Raw genomic sequence first — 24,575 nt, forward strand, 5'->3', positions numbered from 1 at the left:
TATCACAGGGAAACAGCTGGTCAATGACCGTGGTGGTGTTAAGGAAGCTGGGAATTCTCCCTTTCTTGATGGTTTTGAAGGCCAACCTAGAAGCAGGACTAAAAAAAAGGTGAAATTTGTATTCGACATCTGAAGTGCATCTTAATTTGAGATCCATGATCTCATGACACTGGGCAAATCACTTGGGCTCATCTATAAAAGGGGGATAAAAATTATCACCCACAAAAAAGGGGGGAAAATGACCACCTTCCCTAATTTGACAGAGACTAGGAATCAGATTGATGGATGGTAAAAGTATCACCAAAATATAAGGAAGTTGGGGGTGGGATTCATGCTATAGGTTCCAATTCTGACTTTGCTCCTTACTGTCTGCGTGGCCTTCCTCACTCGGGCACTTTCTCTTTGCTGCTCTTATTTTTCTCATCTGCAAAATGAGAAGATGGGACTGAGAAAGAAGTTGAGGTTCAGAGAGATTGAAAAAAGTTCTTAAGACCACACAGGAGATAAATGACAGGGGCAGAATCTGAACCCAGATCCCAGAGCTCTCACCCAAAATATCAGCTTTCACCACTAATCCTATGATTTTCTGAGCAGCTCCCTTGAAGTGAGAGAGCTTTGCTAAGTGTAGACCTGGATAATAAAAGGAATTTAACAGAGATACCTGATAGCCAAAGGATGAATCTGAAGGCTTAGGGCTAGAAGGAGTCTTAGCTGCCCACTTTACAGATGAGTAAATAGAAGCCCAGGAATGATCAATGACTTAACCCAAAGTACTCCGGGAGGAGAGAGGAGTGAAGGGCTAAGGGGCTGGAGGGATGGAGATTCAAATCCAACTCTTCTGCCTCCAAAATCAGTCTTCCCTTAAAGAAAGCCAGCCAGAGTATCAGAAGCAGGAGGAAGGGAAAGGCTCCACCGGGAATTGAGTGGTCCCAAGAAAAAGAAACGATCAATATTGAACTGCTGATGAAATCAATCAATTTCTCTTGCTGTAAACAAAGAGGGACTGGCTGTCTCAGCTCCAGGGACAATTGGCACTATTCCTGTCCCCTGGCGAGCAGCCCAGCCCAGCGTTCCAGATTCTGACGTTATAGGGAGATCGGTAGAAAAAGCTCCTGGTGGCAGCAGGTCCAGCCCACCTTCGTACCCAGCAGGCAGCAGATTTTTCACTGTCCTCTTGGAGGAATGAGGCATGGGAACCCCAATTTATGAGTCCCTCCCACTGCTAGAAAATTTTAGTTTCTAAAACACACCGATTTGAATATACGACGAGGTTCCTTCCTTTATTCCAGGACTCTCAATGGATGTCTACTTGTGGACATCAGATTCCTATCCTGGATGAACCAATAATTATTGGTTTATATAATTATATATTTATTATTTATATTATTAGTTATACATTTACATAATTATTGATGTATATTATTATAAGTTATATGAACCTTAATGCACAGCATCTTAGAGCCCTCGGATAAGAGGAACCTCAAGGGGCATCTAGTCTAACCCCAACTTCTTGGACACAGAATCCTTTTATAGAATCCAGACAAATGGTCCTTCAGCCTCTGGTGAGAATCCCTAGTGAGGAGGAACTCATCCTGTCCCGGAGCAGCCCATTGCATTTTTTCCCTAAAGATATCATTCCTTCCAGGTGAGGAAACTCCCTTTACCAATGCAGATTTGCACATGTTTTATAATTTGTAGCCTCAGAAGGTTGCCCAGGATACTAAGAGGTTAAGGTCATACTGACTTTATGAGTCAGGGCAGATCTTGAATTCAGGTTTTTCTGTCTCCAAAACCTGAGTTTTGTTGTCTGTCGCTATATCCTACTGTTCATGAGTAACAACAGTTCAATGTGATTAAGAGATGCGAAAATCTGCCCCTTTTTCATCTTATGCCCACCGAGTCCATCACCTCTCTGACAGGAGGTGGGCTTGTTTGTCATCACTTACAGCATAGTGATATTCCAAGATATTTATGTACAAAGTTTAGCTATTCCCCAACAGATAGGAAAGTTTGTTTGCTTCTACAAAAATGCTTCAGTAAGTATTTTGGTTTACAAGAAGGCTTTATTCCTTCTATTCCTTCTCCGCAGGGAGATTACATTTTAAAAAAAGTTTTTGCTGAGGCAATTGAGGTTAAGTGACTTGCCTTGGGTCACACAGGTAAGAAGTGTTAAATGTTTGAGGCCAAATTTGCAACTCGGGTCCTCCTGACTTCAGGGCTGGTACTCTATCCACTGTACCAACTAATTGCCCCAAGGAGATTACATTATTAATAATAATGAGTGCATATGACCTACCATGAATCAACAAACTAGAGATCATCAGAGAAGAGGAACCAGAGTGGGGTTTTGAATCCACGTCAGGATTGGTTGAAAGAATTGAGAATGTTTAGCATGGAATAGGAAAGACTAAGTGGGGATGAAGGAAAATAATAACTGTTGGTGGTCAAGTATTGGAAAAGCTGTCTTGGAGAGAAGGGATTAGCTTTTTTCTGCTTGGGTTGGATAGAAACTGCCAAGACATCCTTGCAACTAGAATCATCCCAAACTGGAAAGAACTTCCTCAGTGGCTGTGGGCTGGTGCTCATTAGATAGCTTCAAGCAGAGACTGAATGGTCAGAAACCAAAAGAGGAGAGAAGAATGACAAAGAAACAAATTTTGGGTACATTGCTGTGTGTTTTCCTTTTCTGGTGTGGTAGGGATGAGATGGCTGCTGAGTACATTTCAAAGCAAAGATTCTATGATTCTGTGAAATGCCTAATCTAAGGTACAATGTGATTAAAGCCAAGATGAGCTACAGCAAGTTTGGTTCACTTTCCATCAGCAGAATCAAAGAGTTCAAGAAGGAAGAAAGTGGCTAAGGTTAGTTTTGAAGCAAGAGAAGGATTTCCACAGGCAGAAATGAGAAGGGAGAGAGCACAACATTGCAAACATGGAGGCTATGGAATGGGGAGGGTGGCTTGTAAAAATCCATCAGGCAGGAGAGGAAGGGATTGGGTAGGAGAACAGCCAGGGTTTGAGCTGGTTTTAGGAAACACAAAGAGGTGAAATAAGCCTGAAGATGTTAATCCAGATGGTGAAGAGCCTTGAATGACAGGCCTCGTTTAGGACGTCACATTAGACAAAGGATGATGAAAAAGTGGAGCCCCATAGAGGATGGTGACCAGCATGGGGGAGAGTCTCAACACCATTCCACAGAAAAGTTGATTGAAGTAATTATTTACCTTGTAGAAGAGGAATAATGATTACTGGGATATGAAAATCTGTCAAACGGGAGAGAAATTAGATTAGCCTTGTTTTGCTTGGCCCCAGAGGGCAGAACCGGAGACAAGGGATGGAAGGTACAAAGAAACAGATTTCAGTCCATGTAAGTGTAACCTTAGAAGACTTGCTCCACCTTCTTAACAATTCGACCTGCCAAGAAGCAGAATGGGCACCTTCATCAAGGTGGTGCAGTGGATAGTGCTGGACAAAAAGTCAAGATGATCCAAGTTCATATCTAGCAGTAGACACTTATTAGTTGTTTGATTCTGGGTAAATCACTTAATCTACCTCAGGTTTTTGCAAAATAAGGATCATATTAGAATTCACCTCCCTGGGTTATTGTAAAGATTAAATGAGACACTCTTTAAAAAGTACTTAGCATACTCCCTAATAAGTGCTTTTCCTCCTTCCTTCCTTCCTTCCTTCCTTCCTTCCTTCCTCCCTTCCTTCCTTCCTTCCTCCCTTCCTTCCTTCCTTCCTCCTTCCTTCCTCCCTTCCTCCCTCCCTCCCTCCTCCCTCCCTCCCTCCCTCCCTCCTCCCTCCCTCCCTTCCTGCCTTCCTTCCTACCTTCCTTCCTTCCCGCCTTCCTTCCTGCCTTCCTTCCTTCCCGCCTTCCTTCCTTCCTTCCTTCCTTCCTTCCTTCCTTCCTTCCTTCCTTCCTTCCTTCCTTCCTTCCTTCCTTCCTTCCTTCCTTCCTTCCTTCTTTTTTCTTCAGAATTCTGAGCTCTTCTTCATTGGAAGTCTTTAGATAAGGGCAAATATATGTCAGGATTGTTGTAGCAGAGACTTTTGTCCAGGATTCAGACTTGATCCAATGGTCTTTCTGTTCTCTTCCAACTCTGAGACCCTATGAGCTTGTATTTAGTTCCTAAAATCCCTAGGAATCCAGCATGTAGCCCAAGGGATATACACCTGATAGTTTTACTGCTTTCTCCTAAAAAATTTTTTTTCCTTACTACTTAGTCCACATGAAACAGTGGACAAGCAGGACTTCCTCATCTGAAATATATACTTGGCCAAATTCTAGGTATTGTTTGGGGTCCTTTGGCCCTGGAAAGAATAATCTCTTTTAAGTTTTTATTTTGATTTGTTTTTCATTTTGGTTCTTTCATTTTCATTGGTTGTAGTGATAGTGACTACATTCTTCTTGCTTCATTTTGCATCAATTCGTATTAATCTTCCCATGCTTAACTTCATATCCATCATTTTTTTATGGTTCAATAAAATTCCGTTACATTCACATACCACAATTTGTTTAACCATTGCCCAATTAGTAGGCTTTTATTTTCTTTTTTCTTTTTTTGCTGAGGCAATTGGGTTAAGTTATTTGCCCAGGATTACACAGCTAAAAGTGTTAAGTATCTGAGTTCAGATCTGAACTCAGTAAATTTTGCTAAAACTGTTCCTGGACTATTCTCAGGGCCTAGAGTCATGTTTCAGCTGGGCCCTGTGTGAATGTATCTTGGTGTTCTGGAGATTAGTTCAGTCTTCTAGATGCCAGGATTCTCATAATCTTGATCACAATTGGCTAATGATTAACCCTAGACTTTACTTTTTTATAAACAATTTTGAGTACACTGTTTTTGGACTACATTTGAGTTATTGCTTTAAAAAATATACTTCAAGTACATTTTTATTATACATTTATATTATACAAAAAAGGCATAAGCAGGCTGGGTTGGCTTCCTTATCATGATCAATATAACAAAATCATGTAGTACACATGCATCTAGATTTCTGATTATATGTAGCTGCTAGGTGATAAAAGATGATTTCAGTTCTTATGAACAAAACACACGCATGTGGCTATTACAAATACATTGAGCTCCAATTATTATTTGTCCAGGCATTGCTAAGACTATTCAGCTAGTGTAACTGCCAAAAACAGGGAATAAGGTCATCCTGGTATGACTTGTTCTTTCTGAACCCATGTTGGTTCTTAGTGATCATAGTTTTTTTTCCCCTTTCCCAAAATGTTCAGGAACCATAATATATTCTAGAGTTTTGCCAGGAATTGAAGCCAAACTCATTGACCTAAAATTTGAAGAATCTACCTCTTTCCCTTCATGGCCTCCATTCCATGTTACCCACTCTCAGATACTTACTAGTTATGTGTTCCTGGGAAAGTCACTTAACCCTGCTTGCCTCAATTTCCTCATCTATAAAATGATTTAATGAAGGAAATGACAAACTATTTCAGTATTTTTGTCAAGAAAACCCTAAATGAGATCTCAAAAAAGTCAGACACAACTTATGTATGCATATATGTATATAGGAGGCCTTTTTGAAATCACTCGTATGCTAGACCCGCTGTGAGTAGGATGATAAGAAAGTAGGCCAGGGCACGTATTGTGTTAGTAGTTGATAGCTGGATAGCTCAGGGTAGTGGTAAGAGGAGGGCAATTTCTAGGTCGAATAGGAGGAATGTGATGGCTTAACTTTCCCAATTGCATTTTTTAAAGAATAATACTCATTTAAAAATTTTTGAGTTCCACTATGCTCAAAAGTCTATCAAATTATGCATAGTCTTTGATCTAGCAATGTCTCTGGTGGGCCTGTATCCTAAAGAGATCATAAAAAAAGGGAAAAGGACCCACATGTGCAAAAATGTTTGTAGCAGCCCTTTTCATAGTGGCAAGGAACTGGAAACTGGAGTGGATGCCCATCGGTTGGGAAATGTCTGAATAAGTTGTGATATATGAATGTTATGGAATATTATTGTTCTATAAGAAACTATCAGCAGGATGATTTCAGAGATGCCTGGAGAGACTTACATGAACCAATGCTGAGTGAAGTGAGCAGAACCGAGAGGACATTATACACAGTAATAACAAGATTATGTGATGATCAATACCATGATGTCCTTAATCAGAGAGGCTATCTGACATGATTGTGAGATCAAATCCTGCTGTTGATACTTGCTGTCTGGGTGACCTTGTGGAAGTGTGACCCTCATTTGTAAAATCAGGATAATGATACCTATAACAGTTATGATGAGGATGGTGTGGAAAAATAAATGCAAAGCATTTGGGGAAATATTAAAATACTTTATAGGCATCAGATATTTGTCAGAATTAGGTCTAGGCAAGAAGCTTTTTGCAATTACTTCCCCTTCTGAAGAACAAGACCACTTTAACCCTCTAAGTCTGTTTCCTGATCTCAAAAACTAGAAGATTAGAGTGGGAAGGGGGAGACTAAGCTGGCACTGGATACCTTCTTTCCCCTACACCCTCCATCTCTGATATTTGATGCCTTTAACTGAGAGTGCTATTGGTGCCTTTCTTTATATACCCACAGTTTAGTTCAGTGCCTGGAACTTAATAAGCCCAATAATGAATACTCATTGATGTTGGTGGTCTTGGTTACAACAGCAGCAGTAATAACAATAATAACAACTTATATTTAAATAACATTTTATGTAGCTTTTAAAATATATTATAGTATCTAAGAGGTACACAATACAAACACTACCATCTCTCCTCATTTTATAGATGGGGAAATTGACAGCTAACAACATCAAAAACAACATTTGAACCCAGGTCCTCTTGCCTCTTAAGATCTAACACTTCATCCACTTTGCAACACAGAAATGGATACATGGAGAAATAGTAGGAGCTGAGTAAATATCTGTTTACATAAATTGAAGGAGAAGAAGGAAGCTACTGTATTCATCACTCCATCCACTTTGCAACACAGAGTTGGATACATGGAGAAATAGTAAGAGTTGAGTAAATATCTGTTTACATAAGTTGAAGCAGAAGAAAGCTACTGTATCCATCGTCCATCTACTTTGCAACATAGAGTTAGATACATGGAGAAATAGTAGAAGCTGAGTAAATATCTGTTTACACAAGTTGAAGGAGAAGAAGGAAGCTATTGTATCCATCACTCATCCACTTTGCAACACAGAGCTGAATACATGGAGAAATAGTAAGAGTTGAGTAAATATCTATTTACACAAATTGAAGAAGGAGGAAGCTACTGTATCCATTCTTAGGACTGCAGGACAACTGAGAAACATTGTGTGGTCATCATTTGTAAAAGGCAGAAGATAATTATTAAAAAAAAAAACCTTATAGAGTATTTCCCATGGCAGGGAGTGGTGTCTATTTGCTCTAGAAAACAAGGCAGTTTCCCAGCAATGGAGGAGGGGATTTGGGAGAGAAGAAAGAGACAGAGGTGACTCCAGTGAGCTGGCAGAGATGGGAGGAGGTGCAGATTTATCAAGGAGCTCCTGCATTTTATATCTTAAAGGCCAACTGGTCTAAATTTCCCATTGTGCAAATAAGATTCCAAATTCTTGATCACAGGATTTTCCATTTCTACCTACAAGGTCCTTAGAGGCACCCAGTCTAAATTCCTCTTTTTATAAGTAAGGAAACTGAGGCCTGGATAGATTGAGATTTACCAAGGACACACTGGGTAGTGAGTGACTGGCAGGATTCCCCAAGCTATTGTACTTTTAATTGGGTCATGGGACTCACTTAAGGTTATGCAGGTGATAACATTAGGGTATTTTTATTCAGACATTTTCAGGTTTTCAGTTTTATCTGACTCTTTGTGACCCCATTTGGGGTTTTCTTTGGCAAAAATACTGCAGTGGTTGGCCATTTTCTTCTCCAGCTCATTTTATAGATGAGGAAACTGAGGCAAGGTTAAGTGACTTGCCCAGTGTCACACAACTAGTGTCTGAGGCCACATTTGAAATCAGGAAGAGGAGTCTTCCTGGAATCAGGCCTGGTGCTCTGTGCACTGTGTCACCAAGTCACCTGGGGGCATCAGAAAGACTTGAGTTCAAATACAACTCCACATACTAGCTGTACAGCCCTGGAGACGGCATTCAACCTTTGTTTGCCTCAATTTCCTCACCTGTAAAATAGAGATAATAACAGCACTTAGTTTCTGTGAGAACCAAATGAAATAGTAATGGTGATGCACTTAGTCCCATGCCTGGCACACAGTAGGCGCCATATAAATGCTAGCCATTCTGACAATCATGATAAGTGGCTGACTTTTGGTGACTGAATTGTCCTGGTGATTACATTTCTGGTGGGTTTTAGGTTGCACGTGCCCAGCAGTCAGGGACACACCTGTGCAGGGTCACTTGCTTTGTGTCCTGGCAGGGCAGCCTGATGGGCTGGTGCTAAGGAGCATGATATTCTGGGGTGGGCTGTGGACCGTGCCTTCCCTCCCCGCCCCTCCTGCAGGTATTAGCTGATGTTTGGTGACACTGAGCAGCCTCCAACTCCCTTTGAAGGGCAGTGTGGCTGCCACCCCCACCCTCAGCCTGGTATATTTTTAGAAGCTCTCAGTCACTGCTGCCAGCGGAGCCTGCTGGGTGATTCAGAGCTTCAGGAATATGCCATGCGAACATGACGTAGCTCCGTGAGCTGGGCCAGGCCAGAATGTTTACGTAATACTGCGGTTCTGAATGAAAGCTAGGAGATTGGAAAGGGTGTGGGATGGCCTCTTCTCTCTCCTAGCCAGCCATTCTGACTCCCCAGCCTGCCAGGCCACTACTGGACACGGCTTCCCAGGTCAGCACTTCCCACTTAGCAAAGTACTCAGAGCTTCAGAGCTCCTGGTTTGGGACCCATTAGCCTCTGGGGATTGGAGAAGGGGCATTTCTGACCCTCTGGAAGTCAGTAGGCAAGCCTGGACCTAGAGCTGTGGATAAACTCATCTGGGAGATGCAGCAGTGATGCTGATCGAGATAAACATCCTTCAGAAGACCAGACATCCCTCCTCCTTCCTCCACTCTTCCCCACATGTGAAGACTGAATGGATTCTCAGCAATGGCATGGGTTTGCAAAGCCAGCAGCTGCCTGTGCCTCTTATATCAAAGCTGGCCCGAGCCAAAGGCTCCAAACAGCCCCCTCAACACCCATGACACACAGAGGCTCCATCTGCTCTCCCAGCCGTCTGTGACTCCAAGCTGCTACAGCCCTCTCACAACATCTGGCCTCCAACGTACAGATTTGTTCTGCTTGACTCCGCACATTTGTTAGCAGGGTTTTGTTTTTCTTTCTTTATAATGTTGGGTCAGAGTCCGTGAATAAGCATTTATTAGGCTCTTATTCCATGCCAGGCACTGTGCTAATTGATAGGGATGCAAAGGAAGGCAAAAACAGTCCCCGCCCTCAAGAAGCTTCCAGTCTAATGGGAGAGGCAAACGGGCACATCTAAGATAAATAATAACAGTAACTAACATTTATGTAGCATTTACTAAGTGCCAGGTGGGGCAGTGAGATGGCACAGTGGATAGAGTGCCAAGCATGGAGTCAAGAAAACTGATTACATTTAGATCTTGCCTCAGACATTTACTGGCTATGTGGCCCTGGACAAGTCACTTAACTCAGTTTTAGTTTTTTCATCTATCAAATGAGCTGGAGAAGAAAATGGCAAATCCCTCTAATAACTTTGCCAAGAAAGGCCCAAAGAATCGAACACAACTGAACAACTATGTGTCAGATATTGTCTCAAGCCCTTTACAATTATTATTTCTCTTGATTCTTATAACACTATTATATAGTATTATACCCATTTTGTACTTTAAGTAATTGAAGCAAACAGTGTAAATGGTGGGTAACCTCGAAGGGAAAGTGCCAGGAATGGGGGTGACTTGGAGAATGTGGAGTTTATTTTAATGCTTCTTGATTGAAAAATTAAATTAAAAAAAAAAAACCCTAGCTAGCTTGGGAGCAGAGAGTCACAGAATGTTCAGGTTATCAGATGTGACCCATGTCCCTCTCAACATTACATACAAGCAGCCTTAGCAAAATAGATCCAGGCTAGAAGGAAACTTAGAATTCACCTTTTTCTTCTGTTTTATAAACATAAAACCAAATGAGATGAAATGGCTTGCTTAAAGGCATGCAATAATAAATGACAACCAGGATTTGAACTCAAGCCCCAAGTCCCTCAGGTTCAACCGTCATACCACTACTCCATGTGCTCCTTCCAGCTGCAGACTTCTGATTCGCACTTTCTGGCTCCACCTGGAAGCTGCTCAAAGCATGGGAAGTCACTGATCTCTTCCTTGTCCGCCTTTGTACTCAAAGCATCAGGAAATCCCTCTTGTTCTCTCTTTTGGGCTAAGCATCCCCCGTCCTTCTTAACTCCCTACATGCTAATCCACCCAAACACAGCTGGCACAATTATTTTTCTTAAGCACAGGTCTGACCAGGTCACTCCCCTATTTAATCAACCTCAGTGGCTCCATATTACTTTCTCTGTACCAATTATCTTTAACTTTTAAGGAAAAAAAATAGCCCATCTCTAGTAATTTCCCCTGAAGCAATCGGGGTTAAGTGGCTTGCCCAGGATCACACAGCTAGGAAGTGTTAAGTGTCTGAGATCAGATTTGAATTCAGGTCCTCCTGACTTCAGGGCTGGTGCTCTATCCACTGCACCACCTAGCTATCCATCTCTAGTTATTCTGATCTATATTTTGCCACTGATCCCAGATGACTCTGGAGGGGAACATGAAATTGGTGACTTTGCAGAGCCCTCCCTGACTTAAATCCAACTCAATTGCATGTTATAGCATCCCCTCCCAATGTCATGGTCTTCCATAGAACAAAGGACAAACAATAGCCCAGCCTACAGGGGCAGAGGTTACTCCTACATCAATGACAATTCATTTCCTACCATGGTGCCTTTGCAAAGGCTGTCTCCCTTGCCTGGGTTGCTTTCCCTTACCTCTGACTCCTAGAATATCTCGTTTCTTATGAAATGGATCTCCTAAAGAAAACCTTCCTTATTCTCCCATTTAGTAGTGTTCTCCTTTTCTCTGAAATGACTTTTTATTACTCTGTATATATTTATTTGTGCATATGCTCAGTCCCCATAAAATGTGAGCTCTATGAAGGCAGAGATTATTTTACTTTAGTCTTTGTTTCTCTAATACTTTGCCCTATCAGGTGCTTGCTAAATGCTTGTTGATTCAGGGGAATCCTTTCTTTGGTCATCCAGTTTGTGCCTGAAACAGACCTGTTAAAGATCTCAGCTTTAAAAAGTCCAAGGTCTCCACTGCATCCAGGGCCATATCCATTGTCCTGATCTATCTCTAGCCACTGGACCCATTTGGTTCTGAGGGAGAAAGTGGGACAGGTGACTTTGCGCAGCTCTCCCTCACTTCAGTCCAGTTCACTTGCATGCTATGGAGTCACTTCCCCATCATCATGGTCTTCTCTGAGAATGAAGGACAAACAACTCTATTGAGGAGCATCCTTCAATCTCTTGAAGCACTTTCTCCCTCTGAAGTTCTAAGTGGTAGAGTCTGGACAGCTAGGTGGCACCATAGTGCACAGAGTGCCAGTCTGAAGTCAGGAAAATGCTCCATGAGTTCAAATCTGGCTCTAGTGTGACTTCATCTTGCCTCAGTTTCCTCATCTGTAAGATGGGAGAAATAATAGCTTCTACCTCTCATGATATTGTAAGGATTAAAGCAGTCTATAAATGGTCAGTACTACTGTAAAGAATTTTGTAAATCTTAAAGAATTATACAAAGGCTGTTGATGTTGAATCATCTTTCAGTCATGTCCAGCTCTTTGTGACCCATTGGGAATTTTCTTAACAAAGATACAGCAATGGTTTGTTATTTCCTTCTCCAGCTTATTTTACAGATGAGGAAACCAAGGCAGACAGGGTTAAGTGACATAGCTAATAAGCGTCTAAGATCTGATGCAAACTCAGGAAGAAGAATCTTTTTGATCCCTAGCCCAGTGCTCTATCCACTGCACCACCAAGTAGCCCCATATAAATGCTGACATTGTTATTTTGGTCTTTCTATCCCCAGTACCTAACTTAGTACCTAGTATACAGCAAGTCTTTAATAAATGTTTATTAATTTATTCATCTCTGGATATTATGCTGTTTCTCATGCAGGTCAAAATTACATTTAATTTTTTGCAACCAAATTGAATATAACTAGTTGCTTTCCTTTTGCTTCATTCTTTACATACTTCATTAGCTCCTGTGGCCAGGTCACCAGAGAGTTGAGTAAATCCAATTTGGCTGGTCCTGTGGCTCACATTCACCATGACCATATTGGTGTCCTTCTGGAGAGAACTTGTGTCCCTCAAGGTTTTTGCTGCTAAGCAATATGGGGAGCAGAAGAGGAGGAAGAAGGAAAATAGAATGATCTACCCAGAACTTTCCAAAGTCACAGTTCTAGAGCTGCTAAACCCCTTCATTGTATATATATATATATATATTTAACTGAGGCAATTGGGGTTAAGTGATTTGCCCAAGGTGACACAGCTGGGAAATGTTAAGTGTCTGAGACCATATTTGAACTCAGGACCTCCTGACTTCAGGGTTGTTGCTCTATCCACTGCACCACCTAGCTGCTCCTGAACCCCTTCATTGAATACATAAGGATATTGAGATTCAGAAAGCTTCAGTGCCCTGCCTGGAGTTACACAGCTAGTAAGTTTCAGAGTCAGGATTAAAATCTAGGTCTTCTTTACACTCTCTGTCCATTATATCACGTTGTTTCTCATATTCTGGGTCAAGTAGGCAGGTGGTTAATAGCTTATGATTTCGAACCCCTCTGATCTTGGTCTTCAAGCCAGCTGGGAACTCCCCCCAGAACAAAGTGGAGCATATATCCCTTGAAACCGGATGAATGATCTACAGAGAAATAATGAGGATGGGGTGACTGGAACTGTACCCTATATGAGGCTTCCTCCCTGCATCAGCCATAGTCCCTGTGCCTCACCATTGGCCACAAATAGCACAAATAGGTTGTGCCCTCATGTCCCTGTTGTGGCCTGCCTTCCCCTAATTCCTGAAGAGGTGGAGGCTCACTGTGGGCCTTGCTGCCCACATTTGAGATCAGATGGCCATGTGGGTGGCTGCTGCCGCCCCACTGCCCTCAACATAATTTCCTCCACTTCAGTAATTACTGATTATCTCTGGATGATTGGCACACACTGTCTGTGAGAAGGAATCCCAGTGTTGGAGTAGTTGATCCTGCCCCTGGGGCAGATGGTCCCCTAAGTCCTTTCCTGTCCTAAGTATGTGACCTTGGTCAGTGTCTGAGCCTTCACTTTGAACTAGGAGAAAGTCTGAAATCCTGCTTAACTTCCCAATGCTAAACCATACATCTTGGCATTTCCTGGCTAGATTTCTTTCTTAAAGACCCCAAGCCAATCTGATTCTCATTGGCCACTAGAAGGTCCCAAGCCAACCCCTATTTGGTCATTGTTTGGATCCTGATGGACTCAGAAGGTAAAAAGACCTAAGGGTCTTCTCCTCCCAGATTCATTTATTTATTTAGTATTTGTTTGTTTGTTTTTGGACCAGGTGAAAGAGAAGGTTTTGTTTGTTTGTTTGCCTCAGTCTACCTAGCCTTAATCACTGAATGGTTGTGACCTCAGTCAAACTCAGATCTATTGAAGACCTTAGTTTAAAAAAGTCTCCCATTTCATCCAGGCCCATCTCTATCTGGCTACTGGACCCAGATGGCTCTGGAGGGGAAAGTGAGATGGGTGACCTTGCACATCCTCCTTCACTTAAATCCAATTCATTTGGATGTCATGGTAACACTTCTCTGATGTGTTGGTCCTCTTAGAGAATGAAGGACAAACAACAATGACAAGCTAGAGAGTATTAAGATGACTATTTCAGCAAAGTACAAGGGGTCTTTGGAGTTCATGCCCCTCCAGTTTCTGAACCCCAAGATGGTTTTGGTCTCCCCTGAAAATTCGATGGGAAAAAGATAAATGCCAAGCCCAGGAGCCAAGGTCAATTGCCTTCTCTCTTCCAACTTTTACTGTGTTTGTGGATCAGCAACTAACTGCCCCACACTAAAATTCAATTAAATCAATTAAATCTGACCTTCAGAGCTGATTTTTTTTTTGCATTGTGGGATTTAAACAGTGTCACTGGTCATCAGGAAGAGAATGAAACTCCGGTGCTTTTTGGTTGTGCCAAGATAAAGGACCTATTGATAAAGAGCAGGGAAGGAAAATTCCTGCCATTAGGTGCTCTGGACATCTGGGCAGGAAGGGAATCAATGCCCTTTGACTGCTGAAGTTTCCCATGCCCCTCTGTTCTCATTATGCTTCTCCTCACCAGAGTTCCCTTTCCTTTTCTCCCACCCTATCCCAAAGTCCCCAGTTCTTTGTGGCTTTGCAATATCATTATTTCAAGTCTGATTTTCTTTTCTTCCTCTTAGGTAGAGAAGCTTGTGAAATACTTGGACCCAAATGACATGGGGAGAATCAACTTCAAGGATTTCTGCCATGGGGTGTTCGCCATGAAAGGTGAGGCTTGGCGGAAAGATTGGCAGGTGGCTGTCAGCAGGAGGCCCCATTCATGTACAGAGGAAACAGCTGACTGAAGAATTTGACATTGTATTTGTGGGAAAATGGGCCTAGATTTATGGGGGAAATACTCTAGCCTGGTGCAACTTTTCTTACTACAGTAGTTCCTTGAATGCCTTGTGTTTTGAACTAACTATCTGCTCTGGCAAACTAGAAAAAAATGAGGCAATCAATGGGGGATCATAAATTATTGGATTTTTTTTAAAGCAAATGTAGAGCCTGGGAGCCCCAGGCGTCTTGAAGACCTTACTGAATCCTCACAAAGGTAGTTGCATAAAAATCATGTCAAGATTATAACACAGAAAAGGTGCAGAAAGGACATCACTCATCATTTGATTAGCACACAAAAAAAAGGCATTTGGTTTAGAAGAACAAACTAGAGTCATTGAGGTTCTCTTCAGCAAAGTCGCTCCTGAATATCTTAAGATCATACAAGATTTCCTTGTTAAATAGAATCATAGAGAGAACTGTCCAATCATCAGATCTGATTATCAGTGTCAAGTTAGGCATGAAATAGAGAGACAAATGCTTGCCAAAGATATTTTCCACTCATTTATGCAAGACCCAAATAAAACAGATTCCCTAGAGAAAAGGGATTCTGAATCTGAGATCCATGAACATGTGTAAAATTGTCGGTGTCGCTAGGTGGCGCCATAGTGTGTAGAGTGCTGAGCCTATAGCCTATATATATATATATATATATATATATATATGAAAACTGAATTTCCAGAGTTCAAATCCAGCCTCAGACACTTATTGGTGTCTAGGAAAGTCATTTAACCCTTCTTGCCTCAGTTTTTTCATCTGTAAAATGAACTGAAGAAGGAAATGACAAACCTCTGCAGTCTGCCGAGAAAATCCCAAATGGAATCACCTAGAATTGGACACAAGTGCAAGAGTGACCAACACCAAACCTGATTGTATTTCGGTGTTATTTATTTCTTTTGTAATTCTATACATTTTATTTTATGCATTTAAAAATATTAGTCTGAGAAGGGGCTCAAAGACATTACTAGATTTTCACCAAAAGATCCATGACACATAAAAGGGCTTTAGATGGCCATTGCTTCCTGTTTGTGGGGTGACTGCATTAACTTCCTTATTGCTGCAGGGTATTCTTAGTGAGATCTGAAGTTACTGCAAAGCTATCAGACCAATATGATAAATGTCTATTATCTGTTATGATACATTTGGGTGGTTAACTAGATGGCTAGGCTTGGTAAGGGAAAACCTAAGTTTAAATCTGGCATTGGGATACTTACTAGTCATGTGATCCTGGGCAACTTAACCTCTGTTTGCCTCAGTTTCCTCTACTGTAAAATGGGAATGGTAATAGCACCTGCATCCTAGGGTTATTGTGAGGATAAATGAGATAAAATTCTTTTTATTATAGCTTTTTATTTACAAGATATATGCATGGGGAATTTTTTAGCATTGATCCTTGCAAAATCTTCTGTTCCAACTTTTCCCCTCCTTGAGATGATATTCTTAAAAGCAAACTTCAAACCTGCAAGTACAATATCATTGTTGTTTTTATTAGAATAACTGAGTATGTATTGGGCATGTAAGATAGATGCTTTAGATGTTCAGTGAACTGAGCACAGAAATGATTAGGAAGAAGTCTGGACTGCTTGGGGGAAATTGTGCAGTGCCCCGAATAATCCCAAGCTGCTCTCTAATATGAAAGCCTGTCATTTTCATACAAATAGTGGTATTAAAATCCTAGTTTGGCTGCATGTGAGCAAATATTGGAATACCACTATCTCTGAAGAAGAGAAAATATTTGTAACAGATATAACAGATAAAAACATAATATCTAAAATTTATAAGGAACTAATAAACTTTGTTGCTATTTAGTTGTTTTTTCAATCATGATCCCTTTTGGGGGTTTTCTTAACAAAGATACTGGAGTGATTTGCCATTTTCTTCTCTAGCTTATTTTACAGATGAGGAAACTGAGTTAAATATGGTTATATGATTGGCCCAGAATTATATAAACTAGTAAGTGTCTGAAGTTAGGTTTGAACTCAACTCCTCCTTATTCTCAGTCCAGCACCCTGGACACTATGGCACTATGGCTGAACTACTAAAATTACCAAAGGCCTAAACTGAATATCCCAGGGAGGGAATGGCTAAAGAATGGAAACATACTATTTACAGAGGGAAAGTTCTGTCAATAGTCACTTGAAAAAGATGTTTAATCTTGTTAGCAATCTTGAAATCATGGATTCATAGGTTTAGACCTAAGAGAGACTCACCCTCTCATTTTACAGGTGAAGACAATCTGTAGGATTGTTTGAGTGCAGTTGTGATCCAATGTCTTTTTCCAAGATCAAATAGGTAAATAGGTGTGGGATTAGAAAGAAGGTTGAATTTAAGTCCTTTCATTCTAAAATGTTTTTTTCTACAGTATTACAAATTATAATAACATTTGAAGGGAGGAAAAAACAGGGATCACCTGAACTCTCCCCCAAACCCATCCAAACAAATTTAAATAATGCCTCAAACAAATTCTGAAAGGGCACAACCCACAAAAAAGATGAGGTGAGACAATTTTCTAGCCCAGGACAATTTAGAAGCTTGGCAGAAATGTCTGTTATACTGGACTAAGAGTGGAGCTATTAGGGCTTATGATAAACTCCTTTTCTTTTCTGGCATTTTCCAGCTTTCATAGTTTGGAAGAGCATTCTCGCCTCTGTGGTTCATTGGTCTGCTTGCTCCCTTGGCAGTAAGCGTCCTTTCAGTGAGGGCACAGCTAAGTCAGCTTCTCAGCGAATGGGTACAGTCCAGTGCAAGCTGTGCCCTAGCAAAACCAGGAACAGGCTTAGGGCGCAACTGAATCAAGGGGTGGCAGTGGCAGTTTCCAGATCTTTCAACCCACAGATGGTAAGGGGGTTGTTGGACAGTTAGTCAGAAGGAGATTGCAAGGTCTCTTTGGCAGGACTCTGTTGCTTTGTCCATACTCAGATTCGGAATACAGTTCTAGGTCAGAGGAGGAGCAATAGAACACTAGAATTTATAGCTATAGTGGAGGAAGGACCCTTGTCACAGTTCCAGAGCAGAAAAGAATGCATTGTATTGGTCTACCTGCCATCTAGGGGAGGGGGTGAGGGGAAGGAAGGAAAAAATTGGAACAGAAGATTTTGCAAGGATCAGTGCTGAAAAATTATACATGCATATGTCTTGTAAATAAAAAGCTATAATAAAAAAAATTTATTTTATTATTATTTTTTTAAACAAAACACTTTTACACAAATAAAGTTAGATCTAAACAACCAGAAGAATATCAAGTGCTCATGGAGAGACTGAACTAATATATATATATATATATGTATATATTTATAACTTCAATAAAAAAAATTTAAAAAAGAAAAGAATGCTTATGGTCACTCACAGACCAGAGCACAGGCCAGGAGAGTAGTAAACACACCTATTCTTAGATCATCCCATTTGAGAAGAACTGAAAGATCCCTAGAAGTATCTTGGAAAACAACTGCACAAAATCCCTGAAGCTTGGGACAATGTACCCTCCACTCTGGAAAGAGACATAAAATGAACTGGATAGTTCTGCACCTATTAAAATGATCCCTTGGTTTCTATCATCTTTGTTGTTAGAAGGGTTAGTTTATTTGTTTTCCGAATGTTGAACAATACATGCTTTCCTAGTATAAATACAACTTTGTTTTCTTGAATTTCTTGACATATTGCTGTAGTCTGCTTAATAGACACTTGTTAAATGATTCTTGACTCCTGTTCAGGAAAAGCTGGATACAGAAATGAGTTAGAAGGGGATTGAATCTCCCTGTGCAACAGGAGAACTGTTCGGTTCTGCAAATATGTATTGTATCTAGGATATACTGCAACATATTTAACATATATAGGACTGCTTGCCATCTTGGGGGGGGGGGGAGGAGGGAGGGAGGGGAAAAAACGAAACATAAGTGATTGCAAGGGATAATGTCGTGTAAAAATTATCCTGGCATGGATTCTGTCAATACAAAGTTATTATTAAATAAAATAAAATTTAAATTTTAAAAAAAAGAAGGGGATTGGAGATGATTTTGATCTCCTCATTCCACCCTTTGGGAATTGAGGAACTGTTCCATAGCACAGCTTTCACTTCTGCTTCTTTCCTCTTCTATTTCCCCCCACAATTCTTCCCCATGCCTCCAAATTTAAACTCCAGGTTAAACTGTTGCTCTTTCTCATGACTTGTTTGTGTATCCTCAGGGTGTGAAGAGGTGCTGAAGGATGTGCTGGCCATGGAAAGCACAGCTGCTCTGCAGTATGAACCTGAGATCGGGGACTATGAAGATCAGGTAAGAGCTGGGTGTGATCTCACCGGAGCTATAGGATCAGCCTCTTCTTGGGGGAGCATCTCTGAGGCTTATGGCTCCTTTTCTTTCCTGGTGTTTTTCAGCTTTCGTAGTTTGGAGAAGCATTCTCTTTCCTCTTGTTTCACTGGGCTTCGCTTGCTCCCTTGGCACCCAGCATCCCTTCGGTGAGGGCACAGCTAGGTCGACTTCTCAGTGAATAGGTCCTGCTGGCCTGAGGTCTCTAGCACCTCAAATAATCAGGGTCCCACCCTTGTGGTCTCAGACAGAGCCGACCCCATGTCTCCCAGGAAACAGGTTGCAAGAGTTTAATGAAGTGCCCAGGTCGTATAACCGATAGATAACTAAAGGCAATAGATACCTAATGTGGTATTGGAATTCAGGTCTTCCTGTCTTTATATCCATTGTTCCACCTACAAGCAGTAAGACTGAATCAAAGACTTTTTTCCATATTTCATATGGATAAAAAGTTAGACTAGAAGCTTTTATGGAAATATTTTGTATAACTTCACATGTGATTTATTAATGGCAACTGGGTGTGGGGATAAGGGAGAAAATCTGGAACTCAAAATTTAAAAAAACAAATGTAAAAAAAAGTTTTCAATGTAATTGGGGGAAAATATTAAATAAATAGAAAAACATGGGGAAAATGGCTGGAGAAAAAAAGTTAGGCTTGAGCCAAAGATCTGAAAGCCTTCAAATGCTAAATGGAGGAATTTGTGTATGATTCTAAAGGTAGTGGAGAGCCATTGACTTTTACTGAACAGAGCAACATCATCAGCCATATGCTTTAGGAGAATCTCTTTTTGCAGTTGAGTGGTGGATGTATTGGTGAAAGGAGAGGAGGCAAGGAGACCAGTTAGGGAGACAAGAACAAGCCTTTATAAAGCATCTACTATGTGCCAAGCACTGTGCTAAGTGCTTTATAATTATTTTATTAGATCTCATTACAATTCTGGGAGGTAGATGCCATTATTATCCCCATTTTATTGATGAGGAAATTAAGGCAATCAGAAGTTAGGAGATTTGCCTGGGATCTCACAGTCGGTGCTGAGGTCAGAATTGAATTCTAGTCCTTTTCAAATCTTTATTCATTGTACCATCCAGCTGCCTATAGAAGGCTATTGCAATGGTCTAGGCTCTAGCTTCTTTTTTTTAAATATTTTATTTTATTTTATAATAACTTTATATTGACAGAATCCATGCCAGGATAATTTTTTTTACAACATTATCCCTTGCACTCGCTTCTGTTCCAATTTTTCCCCTCCCTCCCTCCATCCCCTCCCCTAGATGGCAAGCAGTGCTATATATATTAGATATGTTGCAGTATATCCTAGATACAATATATGTTTGCAGAACCGAACAGTTCTCTTGTTGCACAGGGAGAATTGGATTCAGAAGGTAAAAACAACTCAGAAAGAAAAATAAAAATGCAAATAGTTCACATTCATTTCCCAGTGTTCTTTCTTTGGGTGTAACTACTTCTGTCCATCATTTATCAATTGAAACTGAGTCTTTGTCAAAGAAATCCACTTCCATCAGAATACATCCTCATACAATATCGTTGTCAAAGTGTAAAGTGATCTCCTGGTTCTGCTCATTTCACTTAGCACCAGTTCATGTAAGTCTCTCCAAGCCTCTCTGTATTCATCCTGCTGGTCATTTCTTTCTTTTTTTTTTTTAAGAGGATTTGAATTTATTTATTTTTTTAAAATAATTTTTTATTGATAGAACGCATGCCAGGGTAATTTTTACAGCATTATCCCTTGCATTCATTTCTGTTCCAATTTTACCCCTCCCTCCCTCCACCCCTTCCCCGAGATGGCAAGAGTCCTCTACATGTTGAATGGGTTGCAGTATATCCTAGATACAATATATGTGTGCAGAACCAAACAGTTTTCTTGTTGCACAGGGAGAATTGGATTCAGAAGGTATAAATAACCCGGGAGGAAAAACATAAATGCAAGCAGTTTATATTCATTTCCAGTGTTCTTTCTCTGGGTGTAGCTGCTTCTGTCCATCTTTGATCAATTAAGGCTCTCTTTATCGAAGAGGTCCACTTCCATCAGAATACATCCTCAAACAGTATCATTGTTGAGGTATATAATGATCTCCTGGTTCTGCTCATTTCACTCAGCATCAGTTCATGTAAGTCTCGCCAGTCCTCTCTGTATTCATCCTGCTGGTCGTTTCTTACAGAACAATAATATTCCATAACATTCATATACCACAATTTACCCAGCCATTCTCCAATTGATGGGCATCCATTCAATTTCCAGTTTCTAGCCACTACAAGCAGGGCTGCCACAAACATTTTAGCACATACAGGTCCCTTTCCCTTCTTTAGTATTCTTTGGGATATAAGCCCAATAGAAACACTGCTGGATCAAAGGGTATGCACAGTTTGATAACTTTTTGGGCATAGTTCCAAATTGCTCTCCAGAATGGTTGGGTTCGTTCACAACTCCACCAACAATGCATCAGTGTCCCAGTTTTCCCGCATCCCCTCCAACATTCATCATTATTTTTTCTTGTCATCTTTAGGCTCTAGCTTCTTAAACTATGGCTTACGACCCTATATGAGGTCTCATAATTGAATGTGGAGATCATGAAGTTATGATTTGTTATCAGTAAATGTTTATATGTTTATTAAATGTTTATATTATATATTTAATTTAATTATCTTGTTATATTAACTGTTTATATTAGTAATTGTCATATACCTATTTATATTCATATATATCATATAATATTATATATTATACATTGTTAGTAGAGTTATGAACTGATCAAACCATTCTGAAGAGTAATTTGGAACCCTGCCCAAAGGCCTATTTAACTGTGCCATACCCTTTGATTCAATGATGTCTCTACTGGGTTTGTATCCCAAAGAGAGCACAAAAAAGGGAAAAGGTCCCACATGTGCAAAATTGTTTGCAGCAGCCCTTTTTGCAGTGGCAAGAAACTGGAAACTGAGTGGATGCCCATCAGTTGGAGCATGGCTGAATAAGTGATGGTATATGAATGTTATAGAATATTGTTGTTCTGTAAGAAATGATCAGGAAGGTGATTTTAGAGAGTCCTGGTGAGACTCACATGAACTGATTCTGACTGAAGTGAGTAGAACCAAGAGAACATTATATACAGTAGCAACAAGGTTATACAATGATCAGTTCTGATGGATGTGGCTCTCTTCAACAATAAGGTGATTCAGGCCGGTTCCAATAGAGATGGAGAGAGTCATCTGCACCCAGAGTGAGAACTATGGAGACTGAATGTGGATCACAACATAGTATTTTCACCTTTTTTTGTCATTGTTTGCTTTTTTTTTCTTTCTGATTTTTTTTGATCTGATTTTTCTTGTGCAGCATGATAAATGTGGAAATATGTATAGAAGAATAGCACATGTTTAACATATTGGATTACTTAGTATCTTAGGGAGGGGTGAGGAGAAGGGAGAGAGAAAAATTTGGAACTCGAGGTTTTGCAAGAGTAAATGTTAAAAAACTATCTTTGTATGTATTTTGAAAATAAGAAGCTATTTTAAAACATAATATAATATTACATCATGTAATTATATAATCTTATATTTATAAATTTTATATACCTATACACTCAGGTCCATGTAAAAATTTCTCAGCTCTAAAAAGGTCATGACTGGGAAAAGTTTAGCAGCTCTGGCTAAGTAAGCAGTGAGGAAGGTTTGAGATATTATCTGTAAAGTCCTTGGTTGACCTTAATGTCCTATATAAATGCCAGCTGTTTATTATTGTTGTAGCTACTGTCTTTGCAATCTTCTCATTTTGTTTGCTGACCTTGTCCTGAGAGATAAGCTTCTATACTACAATTATTCTTTATTGAGTATTGGATGAATTACATGCAGGTGGTTGTTTTTATTTTTTTTTAATTGAACAAAGTGATGAGATGGAGGCTCCTCATACAGTGAAAGAGCTTCACTATGCTTTCACCTACTAAGGCTTTGTCTGTATAATGGGGAGAATTGGAAGCTAAGACTGGAAAGGTGGGGTACTGCTGCTTTGAATAACTGACAAGGAAGTTTGGGCTTTATTTGAAGTCATGAGGAAACGCTGAAGGGGGTGACAGAATCATTGATTTTTAGAGCTGGAAGAGACTTTTGCAACTACTGAGCGTGATCCTCTCCTTTCATAGATAAGGAAACTGAGGCACAGAGGGATTGTGACTTGACTTAAGTCACACAATGAGAAAGTGTCTGAGACATTGTCTATCTAGTGCCTTCCTCCATGCTAGGAAAGACAGCCTGCTGTGTAACAGAGTGCACTGGAGGTGTGGAGGCCAGTTAGGAGATGGTTGCAATTTTTAAAAAAGAAAGAAGGGTGGGGCAGCTAGGCAGCAAAGTAAATAGAGCACCAGCCCTGAAGTCAGAAGGACCCGAGTTTGAATGTGACCTCAGACACTTAATACTTCCTAGCTATGAGACTTGGGCAAGTTACTTAACCCCAATTGCCTCAGCGCACACACACACACACACACACACACACACACACACACACAAATGGAGGGGGTAGAGTGGGACTATTTCAGGGAAATTAACCAGCATATCTATTGAATCTGAAAGCAGTAGTCCATCTTCATATTCACCCATCTCTGGCAGGAGAGAAGGAAGGATAATTTTTCTCAGAGTCAAACTTGGTAATCTGTTCAGTTTCAGTGATTTTCTTGTTCTCTAAAATTCACTTATTAGGTTTTTCTTTCTTCATTTTAAGATTTTTATTTTTTATTTTTATTTGTTAGTTTACAAATTTACATCTTAACTGAGCAGAGCTTGGAGCTGTTGTTACTTATCTTATATATTTATCTTTCAGTAATAACAAGGGCTCCAAGAGAGGGAAGAGACCATTAGGCACAGGATACCTGAGTTGACAAGGATCACTACCTACCAAAATCAATAGACCAGAAAAGCATGGGGCGGAAAAGCCAACCAACTTTCTTGTGGTTTAATGATTCCTTCTGACTCCTGTACAGAGATCCTGTCATCTCCTCAATATCTCCCAGTGTTTAACCAAGTACATGCTCAATAAGTATTTTTATTGCTATGTCCTTTAGCTTCCACCTGGATCTAGGTGGGGTAATTCCTTTCCCAGCTCTGGCCTCCATTTCCCTCCTCTATAAGGTCAAGGCAGTTGGGACAAGCCCTGGCTTTGGAGTCAGAGGAGTTCAAATTCTGCCTCCATCACTGTGATGTTAGGCAAGGTGGTCTCTGGGCTACAATTCCTTCATTTGAAAAACAAAGGGCTTAGGTTTAATGCCCATTAAAGGCAGCTCTAAATCTATGATGCAATCAAATGACAAGATGGCCCCTGGGATCTCTCTGGCTCTTTCTTTGTCTCTGTATGTGTCCTTTTCTCCATCTCTGTCTCTCTCTGTCTCTGTGGTTCTCTCCCTCTCTCTGGCTTAAGTGACATAGCTATTAAGTATCTGAGACTGGATTTGAATTTGGATCCTCCAGACTCCAGGGCCAGCATTGTAGCTACAGGCTCACCTAACTGCCCTTCCTTGGGTTTCTGACATTCTGGGATTATCCTGGGTCAGTTGGGTCGCCGTTTATTGTGAAGGACGCAGATTTGTGATGGAGACCCGGGTAGGGCTGGATGGTGAGTGCTGGT

At 40.6% G+C, this 24,575-nt stretch overlaps 1 protein-coding gene across 1 annotated transcript in view; it reads left to right on the forward strand.

The window, feature by feature from the left end:
• Positions 1-24,575, forward strand: part of RAB11FIP4 (RAB11 family interacting protein 4) — a 158,479-nt gene that overhangs the window by 22,325 nt on the left and 111,579 nt on the right. Inside the window, exons 2-3 of the mRNA XM_051992370.1 lie at positions 14,449-14,536; positions 18,827-18,915. Coding sequence (XP_051848330.1) covers positions 14,449-14,536; positions 18,827-18,915 — 177 coding nt within the window. The remainder of the gene's footprint in view (positions 1-14,448; positions 14,537-18,826; positions 18,916-24,575) is intronic.

The sequence above is a fragment of the Antechinus flavipes genome, chromosome 4 (assembly GCF_016432865.1).
Source record: "Antechinus flavipes isolate AdamAnt ecotype Samford, QLD, Australia chromosome 4, AdamAnt_v2, whole genome shotgun sequence".
In the NCBI taxonomy this organism is placed as follows: domain Eukaryota; kingdom Metazoa; phylum Chordata; class Mammalia; order Dasyuromorphia; family Dasyuridae; genus Antechinus; species Antechinus flavipes.